The 21,297-nt window shown below is 37.5% G+C and overlaps 2 protein-coding genes across 2 annotated transcripts; one reads left to right on the top strand and one right to left on the bottom strand.

Annotated features, from left to right (window-relative positions):
• Positions 1–708: 708 nt before the first annotated feature.
• LOC136254241 (protein NLRC3-like) lies at positions 709–4,426 on the bottom strand. The gene is made up of 10 exons (XM_066046905.1): positions 4,375–4,426; positions 4,023–4,329; positions 3,642–3,947; positions 2,172–3,593; positions 1,920–2,060; positions 1,427–1,833; positions 1,287–1,376; positions 1,156–1,237; positions 1,074–1,107; positions 709–1,028 (listed from the first exon to the last, which is right to left on the bottom strand). Exons 2-10 carry the CDS (start codon positions 4,315–4,317, stop codon positions 995–997), a joined length of 2,811 nt encoding a protein of 936 aa, XP_065902977.1. The 5' UTR covers positions 4,318–4,329; positions 4,375–4,426; the 3' UTR covers positions 709–994.
• An 8,150-nt stretch (positions 4,427–12,576) lies between these two features.
• LOC136253589 (uncharacterized) lies at positions 12,577–13,248 on the top strand. Its single transcript, XM_066046256.1, has one exon. It carries the CDS (start codon positions 12,577–12,579, stop codon positions 13,246–13,248), a length of 672 nt encoding a protein of 223 aa, XP_065902328.1.
• Positions 13,249–21,297: the final 8,049 nt, after the last annotated feature.

Below are 21,297 nucleotides of genomic sequence, written 5' to 3'. Positions count from 1 at the left end.
GTAGCTTTAATAGAGATACTACTTTTTATTTGAAAGAGGAAGCAGTTTAACTCATGATTCAAGCTTGTATCTTAAATTACCCTCTATAATATGTTGTTTTAGAATATATTTTCAAGAATTATTGAATTGATGTTTCATATGATTCAGTACATAAAAAGTAACTATAAATTTTTAATTTTAAACAATTAGTATGGAGGACAGTTGGCACAATGGTAAGATAGCAGTGCACAGGTCAAGATGAATAGTTTTAATTTCAGCTTACACACTGGTCTTATATAGATGGATGCCCTATTAGAGTAGTTGACTGTTCTATTAGAGTATTTCAATTTTTAGCAGCTATAAATTAAGTCTTACTCCCAATGCATAATTTTGAACCCCTCTTGCTAATTCTTAGAAGAAGTTAGTTATTCCCCTTACTCTTTCTATCTTATTTTCATTGCTTATGTATGCATGCATAAGATACAATTACACTGGTACTGGGTAGCTCCCCATGCAGTCCCCCCCCCCCCCCCCCCCAAATCTGCCCTCGAAGCACCAGGAAATAGGGTATGGGCATGAGATAAAACACCAAGTCCTGTTCCATTCTTTCTTTAGATGTCGATAGATACCGGTTCACCAGTAATAATAATGTTACAACAGGTAAACAAGCAAGTACAAGGAAAATTAGGAATTTTAAGTTCAATTAGAGATCATGGAAAGAAAATTATTGAAACAAGGAAGGCTGCCTACACCTGCAGATATACTAGTGGACATTCAATCCCTAAATCATTTATGCAAGGCATAGTCTGAATTAGGCATTGAATGTCCACTAGCATTACTGCAGGTGTAGGCAATCTTCCCTGTTTCACTACTTTTTCTTTCCACTATGATCCCTAATCAAATTTAAAATTCCTAATTTTCTCCTTGTACTTGCTCCATTATAATTGTAAATTACTTAAAACATGTTAATATTTTAGTAGCTGTTAATAGTGTAGCTCACACGGGAGTGGTCCATTTATATAATGCTGCAGTTTTTATAGTGACATGTCCTACAACAGCAATTACCATGAAAACAGTGACACATTCACCCATACCTGGATACTCCACTATTCACCTGGACATTCTGACCTGTTGTCATGGTAACTCATTATTACATCACACAACACAACCTCTTACCTGTGATCTCCTCCTGTCTTACAAGTTGATCATCATCTTCACTACTAGTATTGTTGAGTTGTGTGTTCTCTTGTTGTAATTGCTGTTACCATAACAGTAATCAATATGTACATCACACAACACAACACAACCTCTTGTCTTACAAGTTGATCATCATCTTCACTGCATGTAACATATTCTTCATCATTCACCTGCTCTGTAGTCTCTTTTAGTCTTGATGTCTGTTACCATTACAATCTGTATTACAACATGTAGCACAACCTCTTATTACCTCTTGTATCTTTCTCTGTTCCAATATTATCATCATCCTCTTCACTTCATCATCATTCCGGTAGTCTTCATCACCCCTTAGTTTACCGAACCCCTTATCATAAATAACAACTTCTTGACAGATGCCGTTGTCCACAGCTGACTGTAATATCAGACAAGCTCCTTCTACAGCGATGGAATTACCCGACACATTTAATATCCTAATACTGTTGTTGACTAGTAATCCTGCTGCAAGTGATCTTGCTCCAGTAAGGGTAATGCCACAATCACTAATATACAATTCACTAATATGACTATTACAAAGTGCTCCTGCAATGGTTGTGATGCCATTGTTACCGATATTGTTGCCTGTCATCTCAAGGACTTGTAGTGAATACTTTCCCAACATTTCACTGATACAAATGGCACCTGTAGTGATTATAACAGTAATAATTAAGGAAACCACACAACACAATCTGTTGTAATCCCAAACACTACCAGTCTACACACACTACCTTTTGCTGTTAATCCACAGACTGGTACCCTTAGCTCAGTCAGAATGTTATTGTATTGGAGTTCACTTGATATTAATGATATCCCATCATCACCAATATTAGGATTAACACGAAATTTTAGCACTCTTAATGAGGCACTACCTGTAATGATAGCACAAGACATCACAGACACGTACAGTGAGGTGAGGTGTAGTCAATTCACTTAGCACATAATGGTCACTCTGTGTATCAACAGCTAATAGTGGGGCTTACTTGTCTTCACAATCTTCATTATGTGTACCAGCCCATCAATAGTGAGATTGTTATTGTGCCTTAGGTGTAATACTTCCAGTAGTGTAGCGTCCTTGCTGGGGTAATGTTTTACCAACAATTCAGCTTCTTTGTCTCCAATGTGACACTCAATCATGTGCAACTCTGAAACTGGATAACATGACATCACATAGGAGATACACACAATGTCATAAGGTAGTAAACTGCCTCTTATCTCCAATCTGATGGGTATAACTAGTTGAGGTGGACTAGTTTGTTGACTCTCATACAAACACTTTACTGCTGTTATACAATCACTACATTCTCCAAAAAATGCAAACTGGAACATTTCACTGGACACTACTCCTATTACTCCACACAAAAATATGAACACATTAGGATAGTTACTAAAGTGTTTACTCAATAGATGTTGCTGCTCTTCTTGTGATAATAATGAAATATAAACAGCACACAAGAACTCCTGGATGGTTAAGTGTGAAAAAGTGTATGTAATAGTGCTAGTGGGTAACTGACGAGTGTGTGTAGCTTTGAAAAGACCATACCCGTCCCAGTCAGCTGTCACCTCTATACCACACTCCTTCAGGTCTGCCACAGTAAAGATGATCTTTGGATCCTTCCACTTAGTCCATTTTCTTTCAGAGTACCAGTCAAAGAAACCATGATACGCTAGCCTACACAATAACAATACTGTTCTCACTGCTTCTTTGGGCACACCTGCTAACACTTTACACAATTTCCCCTCAATACTATTAACTGCTGCTACAGATGAACACACTAGTTTCCTCTCATTCCCCTTCTTAAATTGTCTTTCTAGTGTCATCACAATGAACAGTCGGTACAGTTGAGTAATGGTGGATGGAAGCTTCTTCTCACTACACTCAAATATATCAACTATCATCTCTAAATTCATAGGAACATATGACAAACTTGCTAAATGAGGATACTCCTTCAACTGCTGTGAAAACTCCTCAACATTTTTCACATTGTTGGTAAATGACTTCTCCACAAACTCTCGGATTTCTTCTTTACCAAATCCTACCACTTCTACTCTCCTGCCTGCATCCAGCTTCTCACAAGCATGTGGTCTTGATGTAATTATTATTATGGCTTTCTCCAACAATGTACACTCCTTTACCAGGCGTACAAAAAATGGATCACTCTCCCGATGTTCAGCTGCCATCTCATCCAATCCCTCCAATATCACTAGACATCTGCTACCTGCTGACTTCTTCACTTGCTTGTATGTCTCCTCTCCAATGTGCTCCGTCATCACTTCTTCAATTGACCTTTGTTGGACTGACCTTAATGGTATCAAGATCACAATATCAAAGTCCTCAGATAAAAACCCATCCCTCTTAGCCCACTTCACACAGATCTCATTGGCAAGGGTTGTCTTGCCTATACCTGCATAACTCATAATACATCACTATACTAATACTTTGTAATACTCACCTGGGCCTCCCATTATTAGTATCAGTCGAGGACAAGGTTTATTCTGGTAGTGGAAGATGTCCCTCAGCTCACCAAGTTGTTCCTTCTTCAACAATATTTCATCAACTTGTCCTTGTAATGTTAATCTTGTGATCTCTTCCAAGTTCTTATCTGCTCTTGTCACCTTTTCTCTTTTCACCAGAGCCAGTCGAACATAATAATGTGGCCAGTCAGTGGACAAGTATGTGAGATACCTCGCTTGTAATCTGCTAATACCTACTGGACCGTACTTTACTATAGGACATTTGTTAGTAGTTGAACGGACACCTGTAGGATACAAACAAGAGGTAAGAATATGAAAATTTTGGTACAAATGATATTGTAATGTTTACGGCTTCTTACTACATTTCTCCAATTCTTCAGCTATGAACGTTTGTCGCTTGTTCCTCTTCAAAATCTCACAAAACTTCTCCAGAGTACCTGGTCCAGCGATACTTAGTTGATCAACAATAATTTTATTCTTGTCTACTCTACTCATCCTCACCAGCTGTACCCGTTGCGCGGCATAACGGCCTATCATCTCCTCCTGAATTAGCTCGTCAATCACGTCGTCAGCGTCCAGATTATCAACAATAAATTTATGGTTGTTAGTCAACACTCTCTTCTGTTCCTGCAAGCTCATTTCCCCACTAGCCATCGTCTTGTTCTTCTATCAAATAGATAACAAGGGGGTGACTGACACACAGGTACTCACTGTAGGTAGATTTGCGACCACAAGGGTAAAAATATCCAACCCACAATCGAAAATTTTGATATCAGAGTATAATATATCGCGGTCACAGGTCAAAGATTGGGGGAAAAGACTCACCGATCACAGCGAAAAAGACTTTGACCGCACTCGCAGATCTACTTACAGCGCGTACCTAAGCGACACCCCCTTGCGAATCTGAATTAGTCACTACTTACCTGCTCGCGCCTGCTGAATCAAGCTGTAGACTCTCGGGACCATCCCGCCTCTCGATATATTCCCTCCCAATGACAATCCGGCAAAGTGATCACTCGTAGGATAATGTGTATATCGCTAATGGTTGCATTGTGTGTAGTAAGTGATGATTGGTCATGCTATAAGGAACTTAAAACTGAAGACCATGCAAAGGGAATACCGAAGAGCATTTAGGAAATAGCTACATGTTTAACACCATATATGACCCGTATCAAAATGGCAAGAAGAAACGGCTGTTTCGACATATCAAATCATTACGAACAGATTATTGTGGCTTGGGAGCACTGCACAAGAATGGCACCAACTATACTGACAATCAGATCAAATCTGAGATTCTTAATGAGCAATTTTCGTCAGTGTTTACTAGGGATGACGGTTCAGAGTTGCCACACATGGGAGATAGTCCATATCAAGATATTTCTTTTGTTGAATTTGATTTATCTGGTATTGCCACCTTACTAAATGATCTCGATCCCACCAAGTCTTCAGGTCCTGACTGCATCCCTACCAAACTACTGAAAGTTCTAGCAACTGAGGTATCTCCTTGTCTCCAGCTACTTTTTTCTGCCTCCTTAAATCAATGTACAGTACCATCAGAATGGAAAAAAGCCTTAATTTGCCCACTGTTCAAAAAAGGAAACAGAACGGACCCATCAAATTATCTGCCAGTGTCTCTTACTAGCATATGTAGTAAAGTCATGGAACATATTATATACAGCAATATCATGTCACACATAGAATCAAATAATATCTTATCAGACATGCAATTTGGATTTCGGAAACGGCATTCTGCTGAGTCACAGTTATTGCAAACAATCCATGATCTAACTTACAATTTAAATCAAAAAAGCCAAACAGACATGATTTTACTTGATTTTAGTAAAGCTTTTGACAAAGTATCACACCGTCACTTACTTCTAAAATTGAACTATTATGGAGTTAGAGGTAATATACTAAACTGGATCACAACTTTTCTGACTGGACGTACACAGAGTGTTGTGTGTGGTGGATGCACCTCCACCTCTGTAATGTTTTAAGTGGTGTCCCACAAGGCTCTGTGCTAAGTCCTCTTCTATTTCTTATATATAAAAATGATATTGTATAGGAATTAAGCTCTATTTGTCGCTTATACGCTGATGACTGCATGCTATATAGGAAAACTGACAGTTTTACAGATGTTAGAGCCTTGCAAGACGACCTGCAACTTTTGGAACTATGGGAGAAAGAGTGGAAAATGTCTTTCAACATCGATAAATGTATGGTTATATCAATAACTCTTAAACAAACCCCAGTACATACTAATTACACCCTTCATGGAAAACAACTTACTATGGTCGAGTGTGCCATATCAATTGACTACTATCTTTTAACCAGCACGTGGACAATGCGTGCAAAAAGGCAAACTGTATTAAGTTTTGTAAGGAGAAATTTTGCTAACTGCTCACGTAAAATCAAAGAAGATCTGTATCTACATATTATGTCAAATCCACTTTGGAACATGCAGCTACAGCTTCAGCCTTGGGCACCATATAATAGCAGACAGTCAATTAACAAACTGGAGTCTGTACAAAGACGAGCAGCTCATTTTGTGATGCATGATTATTACCAAACTAGCAGTGTATCAAACATGTTATTATGTCTTAATTGGAATACCATGGAGAAACAACACTTCAAACATCTAAGACTTCAAATGTTGCACAAAATTATTCATAGTAGCGTGGATGTCTCACTACCTAGCTATATAACACATACGTAGAACAAGGCATACCAGGGGCAGTGACCTTAAATTTATACAGCCAGACACAGCTATTGACGCATACAAGTACAGCTTCTTTCCTACATCAATTAGATTATGGAACAATCTATCTATAGATACTATAAATTATAACAATTTAGATACTTTTAAGGAACATTTAAATAACACTAGATTGTAACTTAGCCTAAATTATTACACCTATTGTAACATACTCACTCATGTGAGTTCTACAATTATTACCTATAATAATAATAATATGTTGCATGATCACTGATGAAAGTGCATGCAGTGTAAGTCAGCTACGCCTCTGAAGTGGGTACAAGCATTACTGATTACAATCTTCACAATGTGTACATGTTCCATTTAATCAGTATATAATTAACTTGGTACCATTTGTACAATTATCACTGAGCAATCAAATCACACAATTGCTCTGAGTAGTTGTTACACAGAAGAGGTCATGTGATCCTTAACAACACTGTAACACTTACTGTTCCTGTGGAAAAGGTACATTCCCCATCGAATGGACGACTATACATGTAGTCATGGTAACAGGTACCATGGAGACAGATAAACTAACCAATCATGTACCATCACAATTCTGTACAATAGTGTGACAGTTGATATAAACTCTAGTGATATTTTTGCATTTTTTAAGCATAATGGACTATATTCCGTGCCATGTCAGCATTTCAAGCTTGTTAATATTCATGGCACACCAGTGGCAGTTCTAGGAATTTTCAGAGGGGGTTTCAGGTTCAGGAAGTTTTTAATAACTGTGATCCCAGACTGAGAAGTGTATAATTCAGTTGGGGTGAATGTTAACTCAGCCTGGATAGCTCAGTGGCCTGGTGGCTACTTAGATCTAAAACTTAAACTAGCTAGCAATGAATCAGTAAAAATCACTCCACAACATTGTTTCATACTGGAATCTGGCCTTTGCAGAAAGTTTTGAGACAAAACAGTACTTGTACTAGTTAAAATGATAATTATTTTAGAGGCGCTTAATATGCTTAAACGTTGTAATGGCATTTTCACTGATTTCAAAGGTAAAAGTATGAAGGTTGGTAGGTCCCAATGTAATAATACACTATGCATGACAGTTGGTGATTTTATCACCCACATGAATCGTATATAAATTTGGGGCACGTGTACTATTTTCAGAGGGGGCTTCAGCAGAAACCATTACAACCCCCCTATACCCGCCACTATACACACTGTGTAGGCTATATTGAGATAGCAGTACTGCAGAGGTCAAGAAGAAAATAACCGCAGGCATTTTTCAAAAGAATTGATGTTATAGTATACGCAGATTACACTGTTAAAAATGGACAGTTTGGTAAACACCTTTAGAGGTGTTATAAGTGCTGTTTTTCTGGCACTTCCTTTAGGGACACTATTTGTATGTTGATTTTTGAAACACCATTATATCCATAACATGTTAACCAAACACTCCTGGATGTTATTTATATACCATAAAGAGAATACGTCTCTGTAAATTGTGGCATCCTAAAGTTCTTCTGTATACACCTCAATCTGGGAGTTGTAACACCCCTAGGTGCCTCGCATTTCTGTTAACCAGTGTTTAGTAGTAAACACTGTATTGGTATCCCACCACCCCCTTACCAAGGTTGCTGCTTTTGCACACACTCAGAATAATATTTAAAAAATGCTATGTGTTAGTGGTCCAACTCTTACAGATCCTTATGTTAGCAGGCATTGTAGAATTGTAGTCAGTGGGTCCTTTACTGGAACTATTACAAGTTCTACTTAGTTGGGTGGGAATTTGACGCAGTACATAAAGTGTATTGGTTGATAGAATTGCTGTATTGCATATACTTACTGCGGATCTGTTAGATGATTGTTTGTCATGGGTTACCAGGGAATAATCTGAAGCTCTATATTGATCAAGTATACTTATATAATTACATGTATATACATACTTAGAGTATATCTGCACATACCCAAATGTCAAAGATGGTATCAAGCAACCACACAATTGTAAGGATCATCCTCTATAGTTTATTAGTGTAGGAATAACTACTATGAAACTAATCAACGAAACTTTAATGGACCAGTCAGTGCCATCAGCACATGTCATTTTATATTAATGGTTTATATTCCCTATTATGGGAATAATTACAACATGTTTTGTCTGGTATAGTTTGTTTCTAAATGTGACTGTGAAATTTTATTGAACTCTTGGTCAGATGATCAATCCACCTCATCCTGTTGTTATTAATTGCAGCTTGCAGGAAAACCTAAATCTCACCCAAATCAAATTGTATACATACAGGGATATCGTATACACTGTGGAGGATTCAGTGTGGAATCCAAGTGATACTCATACTAAAACTGTTGAAATTATTGTCTTATCCATTAATAAAACCTTTCCACCCAAAAAGTTGTATACAATGTTACTTACTGATACATGATGTAGTGGACAATTACTTAAGTTGGGTACATGTGTGTTAGGCTTGCTAGACCTGATCACATAACAGTAGGGTAAATAAATTGTCTACTAATTGTAGCTTATTGTATGGTTACGTAATGATAAATAAATCCACACCTTGCCATTTGCATGTCTAGTTGTGTACACTGTAAGTACTGTATTGTGTTTGTTGTGTGGATATGCCAACCACCTGGCTAGCTTAGATTGCGAGTACTCAGTTCATTTGTATAGTGTAGTATAATATACACAAAAATGCATTTGTAAATTTGTTAATTACTTCAGTGGTATAGACACGCCTGGACACTCTGGCTCTACTGGTAATCTATTCTACAAATTGTACGTCATATTTAATTTAATGGCGATAGAATACAAAATAAACCAACTAGCTATATGCTGCATATATTACTACATCTTTAGCATAAATTTTGTTGCTGTCAGTGCTCAGCATTACACTGTAATTCAGACTAGTTTGTCCAATGTTTTATCCATCATTGTTTTGTAATTTGTTTTGTAATAAAAGTTAAGTACCCACTATGTATAGTACTTATAGCTATGTTCTAAAACCCTTTGATGGCCATAACAGTCATAGTGTTGTCATTTTAGACAATGCACCTTTTCATCATGCTGGCCTAGCAGTAAACACAATATTGAAGAAACCAGTTCTCTTGTCCTTTTAATTTCCTACCACCATATTCTCCCAATTTAAACCCTATTGACGAAGCTTTCTCAAAAGTCAAAACTATCATGAAGCTGCTTATGGTACAGGTATGATGTGTGTAAATACAGCTTCTGTAGCTTGCTTACTTAAAGTGATTTTTGTGTGCATGCATGGCACAGTACTGATAATGTTAAAGTTGGCTGAACATACTGATGTATAGTACATATCTGTGAGAAAGATATTCATGGAATGAAGATTGGTGCCTAACTTGTTTCTTAGGTGATTAGATTACATCTTAGCTACACATGTGGTGTACAAGCATGTGTATGTAATTTGTACTGTGCATCATAACAGACAAATAGAATTATATAGCATTATGGTTATCTACGACACTGATAAACTGGATCTTATGATCACATGGTGATCCTTTAATGGACAGGCTGTCACAGTCAAATAAATCCAGGTTATGCATGGTGTACTTGTTGGCATTACTTGAGAATGCTATATAAGGGTAAAAATATTGAAGTGAACATGAAACTCTATAATTTGTTTTCTACTTATATAAAGTGTAAACACTATAAGCAGAGCTTGAAAAATGGTCACTTGTGCTTGTAGCTAGCTGTCACTGTCAGTATTATGTTTTCTGCCACATTAATTCTAGATCTATAGTAATAAATAGTTTACGTTGTTTAACCAATTCTTGTGTACACAAAAATAGCAGTACTGAATATTGTTATTCCTGTCTTATGATCAGTGTAAAAGTTAAAGAACTTGTTTCGCTCAAAAATTGCAGAAAAATTAACAGTTACTACTCCCTGACAAATCATACCCTTTAGCAGAATTTAGAGCTGCTAAAAACTGCTTAGTTATTTAAATGTTGACATTTTGAGATATATGAGGTTTACTACTGAATATTAAACCTAGTTATTGGAGTACATGGACACCCATACGGCAGAAATATTAGTACAAGGGTGTGCTATTTAGAGTTAATGCATGCACAGTACCATGCTTGCAAGTGTTTTGTTAAGGCAACAAGTGCATCTTATTAGGTTTTTGGCAGAAGGTTTTGACAATTGTAGAAGAGATTTTCAAAAATTTGTTCTGTGCCAATTAAATCAAAATGAATACAAATGGTTTTCTTAATACAGAGGTACATCATGTGTGTTTATTAGCTATGTATGTGTTCTTAATAAGTTAGATAGTACATACAAGTTAGTTAAGGTATGAGTGTCAAATTTTGCAACCATTATTAATTTGTGATTCTGATCAACTTATAAAAATATTGATACATATCTGTATGTACACTGTAGCTACATGGACTATGCAAGCATCCTAGTTTTTAATTGTACTGCATTTATAACAATACTTTAAGCCAAAAATTTTAACTTGCAACTGCACATTGTTATTATGTACATAATCACATAGTGATTTAATTTGCCATACATTAGTCTCAATAGTAGGAGTGCAATTAATCCCAAATCGCATGGTCTTGTTTCTGTAATTGCACTGTAAAGTAGCCAATAAAATAGCGGAATAACAGAAGCCTTTTAAGTGCAACAAGAAAAGTGATATAATGAATAGCCAATCAAAGAAGCTGACAATAGAAGCCTTTTAAGTGCAACATATGTAGACATTTTGAGTAGCCGACCAGAATTGCTGACACATGAAGCCTTTTAAGTGCAACAACAAATGATGTAATACAAAGAAGGATGATGCAATCACCTGGTAGAAGTTAATGGCCACATAGAACTGGATAGATGTGTACTACAAACCACGAAGGGTGGTCACTATGTGATTAGTAGGCAATCACACGCATTTTCGTGCAATAATGGAATAATTGTACTCGTAACAGCCAAAATTGCACTCGGCTTCGCCTCGTGCAATTTTGACTGTTACTCGTACAATTATTCAATAATTGCACTCAAATGTGTGTGATTACCTATACTAACTGTATTAATCTGTATTAATAATACCTATTTCTTCACTACTTAATATGTGGTTTAGGCAAACTTGTCCTCTTTATAATGATTGTGATGGTTCTGTGTAATAATTACCAGACCTTATCTTTACCACCATTGCCAACTTTAGAATGGCTGCTTGTTAAAAATTAGTTTTCTAATAATTGTTAGTGTACTTGTGATGCCGAAAAAGCAGTACAAAAATTGCACATGCACATGTGTTCAACCAAATCACATAACAAATGAGAGAGGCACTATTAACACCTGTTTCAGCTGATGCAATTATTCAGGGAATTTATTATCGGTATAGCAAAAGCCATCATGCATTTACTACATAGCTACCTTGTACTTTTTATATGTGACCCAGTCTGAGAAAACCGGTCTTATCGCCCATGTCAGCAGATTCGATTTTTCACCCATGCAGGACACAAGGCTACATGAATAAACTATCTAATTCCACAATCAAAATCAGCTAGACTTGAGTGGTCTGGTTTTGCTGGCTGCTTTTGCCAAGCCCATTGGCGATCCGTACGTGTGGTGTGGGGCCTTAATGGAGCTCTGGTCAGCCTGGGGATGACTGTATGTGGCTGTACAGCTCTGTGGTGTTGAATAAGTACCTCTGCTGTGAATTTCCTTACATTTTATCCAGTTTTGAGACCTCAATGGCCCAAAACTTGGCCTAATTCATCCCTTGGCCTTCCTTTTCAATTTTTGAACACCATCTTCCCCGCCTTCCAGGGCCCCCCACCCAATTTGCAGCTCGCCTGATACAGTCAACTAGTCTGGCGCGGCCGCCCCTTCGATTAGAGATTAAAGGGCGGCCGCGCCAGACTAACAGTCAACCTCGGTTTAAAAACTATCTGAAACTTAGTTGTTGGCTACTTGCACAGTGGATACTCTGGAAGGTAAGGAATTGGTGTAAAACGTGTGAAAATTTGGTACACATAGCTTCAACCATTGGCGAGCTACAACACACTATACAGCACATTATGAATTACTACGTACATCCCCATCATTTAATACATACATTACACAGTACATGGTTGGTTAGCCACATGCATATATAAGAGAGTAGAGTAGCAAGTGCTGCAAGACTTTTGAGAATCCTTGCAGCAGCTTTCAGCTCAAAATGAAAACATTTCTTCTGATACTGTTCTGTGTCATCTTCCTTGCTGATGCTGTGGAAATCAGTGATGAAGATATTGATTCTCCACTAGTCTCCTACCTTCTTGCTAGAGTACAGCGACTGGAATCAAAGATGATGAGTAAGGAGATTAGTGTGAGGACCACAAGAAAAGTTGAGGAGCGATCTGTTAATAATGAAGATGATAAAACTAAAGGCTGTCCACAAGTGGTCAATTACATCAGATGGGGTAACACTACATGTCCATATGGAGCTAATACTCTTTACAAAGGAACTGCTGTAGGGGGACGCTATGATCACAAAGGTGCACCTTCCAACTTGCTGTGCTTGCCTCCTAATCCAATGCATTATTCAAATAATCAAGGTGGAGATTCATTGGCTTATGCTGTAGAATATCGAAGTGGGGGAGCCATAAATCATGCCGTCTATCGGAACATGCCATGTTCACTCTGTGAGGCAACAGGAAGAAGTAGTAAGATAATGATTCCATCTCATTACGTGTGTCCAGATAGTTGGCACAAAGAATATGATGGTTACATTATGGCTGGACATTATAGTCATGAAGGAAGTAGCATGTATTATTGTATCGACAAAAATCTTGAGCAAATACCAAGTAGTGGAAGTTCTGAAGCTGTACAATTATTTTACACAGTTTGAGCAACTGGGTCATATGTACCTAGTGATGGATATGCTCTCTCTTGTGTAGTGTGCACAAAGTGAAGATTGGCAGTATAACTATTTTGACTGCATGCATGCAGACAGTAGTTAACATAAACTGGATTCCCTGCATTGCAATCCCTGCATATAGATTTCTTTTACTGTATGTACACTGAAAATGTACAGTAGCTACTAGAGACAACTGTGGTATATATTTTGTCATTGACATTAATTTTGTACCAGAGAACATTCCTGTAAAAGTGTAGTTTACTTTTTCTCTAAATAATAATTGGGTTCACTGAAGAACCATGCAAGATACTGTAACAGTAGCTAATTAATGTTTGGCACCTTTGCAATGATGCACTGCTGGTGCACTTTTGTCAGGATTTGCATACTAGTATCATACAAGTAGTTGCTTCCATCCACAAAATAATGATGCCAAAAAGTACATCCACTGCATTTGTAGCTCCAGCATGTAAAAATTCATATTATCATGAGCTGAACTACCTACAGGATGATCTGTTTGTAGCTGAAATCTCTACAGGGCGATTTGTTTGTAGCTGAATTCTCTACAGGGTGACTTGTTTCTAGCTGATCTCTCTATAGGGCAACTAGTTTCTAGCTGAACTCTCTACAGAGTGGGTTCATTGTTGCTGAACTCTCTACAAGGTGACTTCTTCTAGCTGACCTCTCTATAGGGTGACCTGATGTCTCTGCAGGGTGACTTTTATCTAGCTGAACTCTCGACAGGGTGATTTGTTTGTATCAAAACTACCTACAGGGTGATTTTTTTATACCTGAACTTTCTACAGGGTGATTTGTTTGTAGCTGAACTCTCTACAGGGTGATCTGATCTCTCTACAGGGGGTGATTTGTTTGTAACTGATATCTCTACGGGTAGATTTGTTTGTAAGTGAACTCTCTACAAGGTGATTTGTTTGTAGCTGAACTCTCTACAGGGTGATGTGTTTCTAGCTGATCTCTCTACAGGGTGAATTTTTGTAGCTAAACTCTCTACGTAGTGATTTGTTTCTAGCTGATCTCTCTACAGGGTGATTCTTTTGTAACTGAACCGTCTACAGGGTGATTTCACTGATTTGTTTGTAGCTGATCTCCCTACAGGGTGATTTGGTTGTAGCTGATCTCTCTACAGTGGGTGATTTGTTTGTAGCTGAACTCTCTACAGGGTGATTTGCTTGTAACTGAATTCCCTATATTGTGTCTAGCTTCTAGCTGATCTCTCTACAGGGTGATTTGTGTGTACCTGAACTCTCTACAGGGTGATTTGTTTCTAGCTGATCTCTCTACAGGATGGTTTCTTTGTCACTGAACTCTCTACAAGGTGACTTGTTTCTAGCTGATCTCTCTACAAGGCGACTTCCTCTAGCTGATCTCTCTACAGGTTGATTTGTTTGTAGCTTAACTCTCTACAGGGTGATTTGTTTGCAGCTGAACTCTCTACAGGGTGATTTGTTTGTAGCTGAACTCTCTACAGGGTAACTTGTTTCTAGCTGAACTCTCTACAGAGTGGGTTCTTTGTAGTTGAACTCTCTACAAGGTGACTTCTTCTAGCTGATCTCTCTATAGGGTGACCTGATCTCTCTGTAGGGTGACTTTTATCTAGCTGAACTCTCTACAGGGTGATTTGTTTGTAGCTGAACTCTCTACAAGGTGACTTGCTTCTAGCTGATATCTCTAGACGGTGACTTCTTCTAGCTGATCTCTCTACAGGGTGACTTGTATAGCTGAACTCTCTACAGGGTGATCTGTTCATAGCTGAACTCTCTACAGGGTGATTTGTTTGTAGCTGAAATCTCTTGTTTCAAACTGATCTCACTGTAGGGTAAATTGTTTTGTAGCTGAACTCTCTACAGGATGGTTTCTTTGTAGCTGAACTCTCTACAGAGTGATTATTTTTTGTAGCTGAACTCTATATAGGGTGATTTGCTTGTATCTGAACTTTCTACAGGGTGATTTGTTTACAGCTGAATGCTCTGCAGGGTGATTTGTTTGTAGTTGATCTCTCTACAGGGTTTCTTTGCAGCTGAGATCTCTACAGGGTGACTTCTTCTAGCTGAGCTCTCTCTTGTTTCTAGTTGATCTTTCTACAGAGTAACTTGTTTGTATAGCTAAACTCTTTACAAGGTGGTTTTTTGGTTGCTGAACTCTCTACACGGTGACTTTTTTGTAGCAAAATTCTCTACAGAGTGACTTGTATGTAGCTGAATTCTCTACAGAGTGACTTACTTGTAGCTGAACATTGTATAAACTATAAAGTGACTTGTCTGTAGCTGAAATCTCTACAGGGTTACTTGTTTGCAGTTGATCTCTATAGGGTAACTTGTTTGTATAGATGAACTCTAGTTTCTTTGTAGCTGAACTCTCTCCACAGTGACTTGTTTGTAGCTGAATTCTCTAGAGAGTGTGTAGCCGAACTCTCTACAGGGTGCATGACTTGTTTATAGCTGAACTCTCTTCAGTGTGACTTGTAATGTTCTGAATCACTACAGCGATATGTTTGTAGCTGAACTCTCTATAGGGTGACTTGCTTCTTGCTGAATTGTCTATAAGATTAACTGTTTGCAGCTGAACTTTCTACAGAATGTAATAGAATTCTATAATGGAGTAAATAAATTAGCTGAATGCTCTATTAGGGTGACTGTTCTATTAGAGTATCTCGATCTCGCATTTGCTACACGGAGTTGGCTTTCGAATCATAAGGGGGCATCTCCAAACTGATTTTGGTATACTTAACGTCATAATGACGCTAACTTCAGACCCCCCTCCCCCTAACGTCATTATGACGTTAAGCATACCAAAATCAGTTTGGAGATGCCCCCTAACTCAGTGGTTTGTATAATCCAATTCTTCTGTACTACTACAAGGACTTTCTATGAAGATTATTCTAGCTATATACCGATTTTCAGCTCATTGCTCTAAGCGGTTTGCCTAGTAGGCGTGAAAACTTATACTTTTTAATTCATAAAAATCGAACGCGTAATTGTGACACAGGTTGGGTTTTGTGTCATATCTCCATGTTCTTTATCTCGATTCCTTTCAAACCACTAAAAGGCACTCCTACGATGGTTACTCCATCTACATAGCACTTTTCAACTCATTCCATGAAGCGGTTAACCCTGTAGGCGTGACAACAAATCGATCTTGTTTTACGCGAATAATCGGTCATAAATCCTGAACCATTCATCGGATTTGCACCAAAGTTGATACTAGGATTCGCCTTTGGACTCCCTTTCTGTGTGCCAAATTTCAAGGCGACCGGAGTACGCGTTTGCATTTTATAGCAACTTTTGCAAGTGTGCGAAAAGACTAAGAAGAAGAAAAATAAACGAAGAAAAAAAAATCGACACTTTAGCAGCTCATGTATGGCTGGAGCGATTTCCTTAAAATTTGGAATGAAGACTCCCCTAGCTGGCGGGAAACTCTGTAGCAAATCTGGTTCCAATCGGATAAGGGATCATCAAGATACAAAGGTGTGAAAATCGCGTTTTCTTTCTTCCTGTTAATATACTCAAGGTGTGGCGCGCCGGCTTTTTGGGCCGCACGACACACTATCGTGTGTCTTGGTGTTCTGACCAGGACTTATTGGAGGACGTATTTGGCATGGATGACTTCTTTAATTTCTATACTCTATATTGATTGAGAATTGAATGTTTTTTTAAGGTTAGCTATTCTGAGAAAAAAATTGTACTTTTGAGTCAACCGATGCCATAAGAAGTGCAGGTAGAATTTTCGCAGTCTGCCATAGCAGACGCAGTGATACTTCCTTATAGCAAAATTAGTAGTAAAGCTAAAATTAAATTGTAGCTATGCTGTAAATAAAACATAGTTCAATATCTCTGTATTCAAATTGTTAATAGAAATTTTTCTCATTTTGGAGCACTAAAAATAAGATGTGATGCAAAAAACTATTTTCAGAATTGAAAGAATTTAAAGGTTTCAGAATTAATTGGCCTTTTGCTGATACTATACAGGTGACAATGATTGCATTTTTTGTAATGATAGAACATTAATTATGTAACTAGAAATCATGACTTATTATTATCATATGCATTTTCCCAATATGTAATTTTAACAGTATAGATAAAATTAGGAATTTTACAAGCTAGAATGGGTCATTACAACAAAGTCTTAATTGCTATTACCAGCTGAGGTACAAATTTTGCCCTACTTTAGGCCAAAAGGCATTTCAAGTAGGTTCCCCTTTATTTAAGTACTTTTTATTGTAATGATGCTCAGTTAATGATTAGTTACAAGTGCTTGTAAACTTTTTGTAACATACAGTGTATATACACAATAATAATATTGGTGAACTTCATACTTAACAAGAAAGAATGGTGCCAAGAGGCTATAACTGTATGACAAACATGTCTACACTAATTACTAACAAGCAATGAGTAGCACAGGGGGATCAAGGGGGTTGTGAGGCTTCAGGAAACTGGTCAAGTACAAAGATTTTGCATTGATTTGCAAAGGTATCAAAAGTATACTCTAATAGAGTAGCTAACTACCTTAATAGAACTGTCAATTTTGTATATTTTAAAGTGACATAGTTTACCTGTACCAACACGGTGAAAATATCTACCTCAGAGTTTTAAAATTTTCCTGGGGGCATGTACCCAGACCCTCAGAATTGCTAGTGTATGCTTCAAATTAAAATTAGAATAGCTCCAGCCTTCAGTTCTTAATTAACTTATCTCGCTCCTGATACTATGCTAGCACGAGCAAGCATAAGCTTCCTATATCAACATAATTATATTACTTAAACAATTTTTTGCGAACATTGTTTCAAGATTTAATTTCAGAATACATGATTTAAAGATAAAATTCCTGGGGAGCATGTTCCCAGAGCCCCCTAGATGTAAGAGTGCCCACAACAGAAAAATTGGAACCTGTTAACAAATTCCTGGAGGCTGGAGCTACCCGTGCAGCAAATTTTAGCCTAGTTATGCCCTGCCAGTTAATGAAGCCCTTAGTATTAATAATATATTGAATGCTAGAGGTGTAGTACGAAAATCATTAACCTCTCCCATTTTATTCCTATGTAGTAGGCAACTTGTCTAGTTGTGATAAGAGATTATAAACACCCCCTGTTTACTAGAATGATTTGGTATACAGGCCTTTTCTGTCTTTTGCCAAAATGAAAACATAATTAATATGCTGTATTGTTTGAGAACACAACGCATGGAGCTATCAATCTAGATGAAGGTTCATATGTAAGCTTTTTGAATGCTTCTAGGTCACATTTATCATGCAAGATATGGTGGAGCCATACTCACAGATCTCATTGACCACCATTACTGATAGTTCAAAACTAATTAAGATCGACCGTGTATAATACAGCAGGTGATTTGGTGTATTTCAGTTTGTCTCAATTGTGCAATGGATCACCCAAGTTTTACATTGAGCAATGAGTTATTTATAACCTCACCTGATAAACTTACTTCCACAGCACTTCTAAATGCTGGTACATACACATATTCAAGATGTAATGCTTGGACAGCAAGTTAGTATCCCAGCATGTTTACAATTATGTGAATGGAAACCTCACAGGACCTATATATATATTGTTTATAGCAGGAAGTGGATAGTCCATAGACACTACTGAGTGATCATATTACGTATAATAGATTGTCAAAAATCTCATGGAATAATCAGCTTGCAATTTTCTAGTAGTGCGATACCTCATGGAAGCAAGATTGCTGAAATTCAGTTGCTTTCATTTTAGGACAACTCATTTAACTGGACACCCATAGCTGTAAACCTGCTAGTCAATCTCACACGATGCCATCCAGGTTCATTTTTAAAGTCAGTAGCTATAAAACATGTCAAATGCATGGGTATGACTACAAGCAGCTAGTATTCTATATATCATTAACTCTAGAGAGTATTCGAACACTAAAATATCATGCTCATTAATTTTCAGCACTACATATATTGTTTTGTGCAAGGTAGCTATGACTGAGTGCCTGTGGCATTGATCAACACATTCATCATGTACATCCACTGGCTGTGTTGTCTATATTAGTCATCATCAATATGTCTGCAAGGTATTCTACCAAAATAACATCATTTGTTAGTAGGGGAGGAGTTATTAATGCAATATGCTACATCTTGTTACTATCCTACACATCAATAACATCTACATCACTGTTGCTGATGAGGTCGCTAAAGAATTGATCAAATTTATACTTACTTATCTCCTAAAGTTGAGTATTCATATGTACGTCATGCGGTTTTTGTTGCTATAACCATTGCATGTGAACCAGTGATTGTAATTGGGTACAATACTGCTATTACAACCATTAAATTTTCTTAACCACAAAATTAACTTCATTAGAATCATTGCCACTGTTGGAACTTGCTACAAGAACAAGTTCCGTTGGTTTGCATTTGTGTGATATGTTGGCAGATTATCATTGCTATTTTAATATCAAATGTTGGTTGCCTCTGTAATAATGGCTCTGATACATTTGGTAGTAATACCATATAGCTAAAAGTGAACAACTGAATATTTTTGATGCTGTTGTTCTACACATTATTCTGTTGGTAATCACACTGAACATCATTGATCACTCCAATGGCTTTACATAATATTATCATACTACAGCAGTAATGTCTTTTATGATGGTATTATTAGATGCATTACTAAAACCGCCATTAGATGTTTAAACATTGATTGATTTATTGCAATTGGTTAATTGTTTATTCAGTACATCTAAACAGTCGGACAAGGCCGCTCTTCCCTGCCAGAGGAGCACACATACATACAACAGCATAAAGTACACATAGAGAGATACTACGAAGACAATAAACACAGCAAACAGTTCGCAGTTAACTAGCTACAATACATAATTACAGGGGCGGATCCGGGGGGGGGGGGGGGGGGGGGGGCTTTGGGGGCTGAAGCCTCCCCCTTCATATTTAGGCTTTACTTGATCAATATGCTGAGTATTATAATGAAATTTTGTCTTAGCATAATTATATGATCACTAATAATACAAATACTCATAAAACCACCTTATAAACATCTTTCCAAGGTATTATCAGTGGATTTATGCTAAAGTTTATGCAACAAGGACCCGGATCAGCATTGGAGGTGTACAAGATCGAGATACTCTAATAGAGCAGTCAGCTAACTACTCTAATAGAACATTCACTGGAAACATGTAGTTGGTTCTGTTATGGAATTTTTCCAAATCTGCCTGCACCTATACATATATACAATGAAGTGCATTGGTTTGTTTAAAGGGCTTCATTCATCTACTTGTGTAGTTAATATATATGGCAATACTTAATTCAGGTACACAATGTTCATTGAAGATGCTCTCAGATTCAATCTTGTATTGTTCAAATTTCAAAATTTTCCACGCTCAACATTATATTATTCTAACATGCACCTATTCGGTGTTGTGCAATTGTGAGAGGGGTGCATCATGTACTTGGTTGTCTGTACCTACCCAAACATTTTGATTAGCAAAATGCTTTAGAAAGCCATACCTATAATCTAAAGGCAGTATATGAAATATCTACAGGCAGAAAATATTATGAATTTTATGTGGAAATGTTTCCAAATTGCAGTATTTTAGCATCTATTTTTCAAAAATCTCCTGGGGGAGCATGCCCCCAGACCCCCCTAGTTCCAGCATGCAAAGCATGCTGGGAAGTGTGCTTTGCACACCTCTACCCAAACAGATTAGTACCTTGAGTTAGCCCCCCCCCCCCCCCTTTATAAATCCTAGATCCGCCCCTGAATTATTGTTATAGGGCTGATTTTTTGACAGAATATAATACACTAATTAATGAGTCTTTGGTCCAAAGTTGAAGTCCTATCTGCTTGCAGTAATATTTGATCATCTTTAAGTGTTCCATAATAGCAACCTTAACCGTCAAAACCTGAAAAATCCTCTCCCTTGAAATATTTAGGCCGCCCCGGGCCACACAAATGCAAAGTGGTCTGGCTCACCGAGACTAGTTGGCGGAACTACATCAATGAGTCTCTCGTGGCCAGACCATAGATATACCGGTATA

This window comes from Dysidea avara, chromosome 4, assembly GCF_963678975.1.
Source record: "Dysidea avara chromosome 4, odDysAvar1.4, whole genome shotgun sequence".
Lineage (NCBI taxonomy): Eukaryota > Metazoa > Porifera > Demospongiae > Dictyoceratida > Dysideidae > Dysidea > Dysidea avara.
The sequence above is the reverse complement of the archived record's forward strand: the minus strand, read 5'-3'. Positions and strand labels throughout refer to the sequence as shown.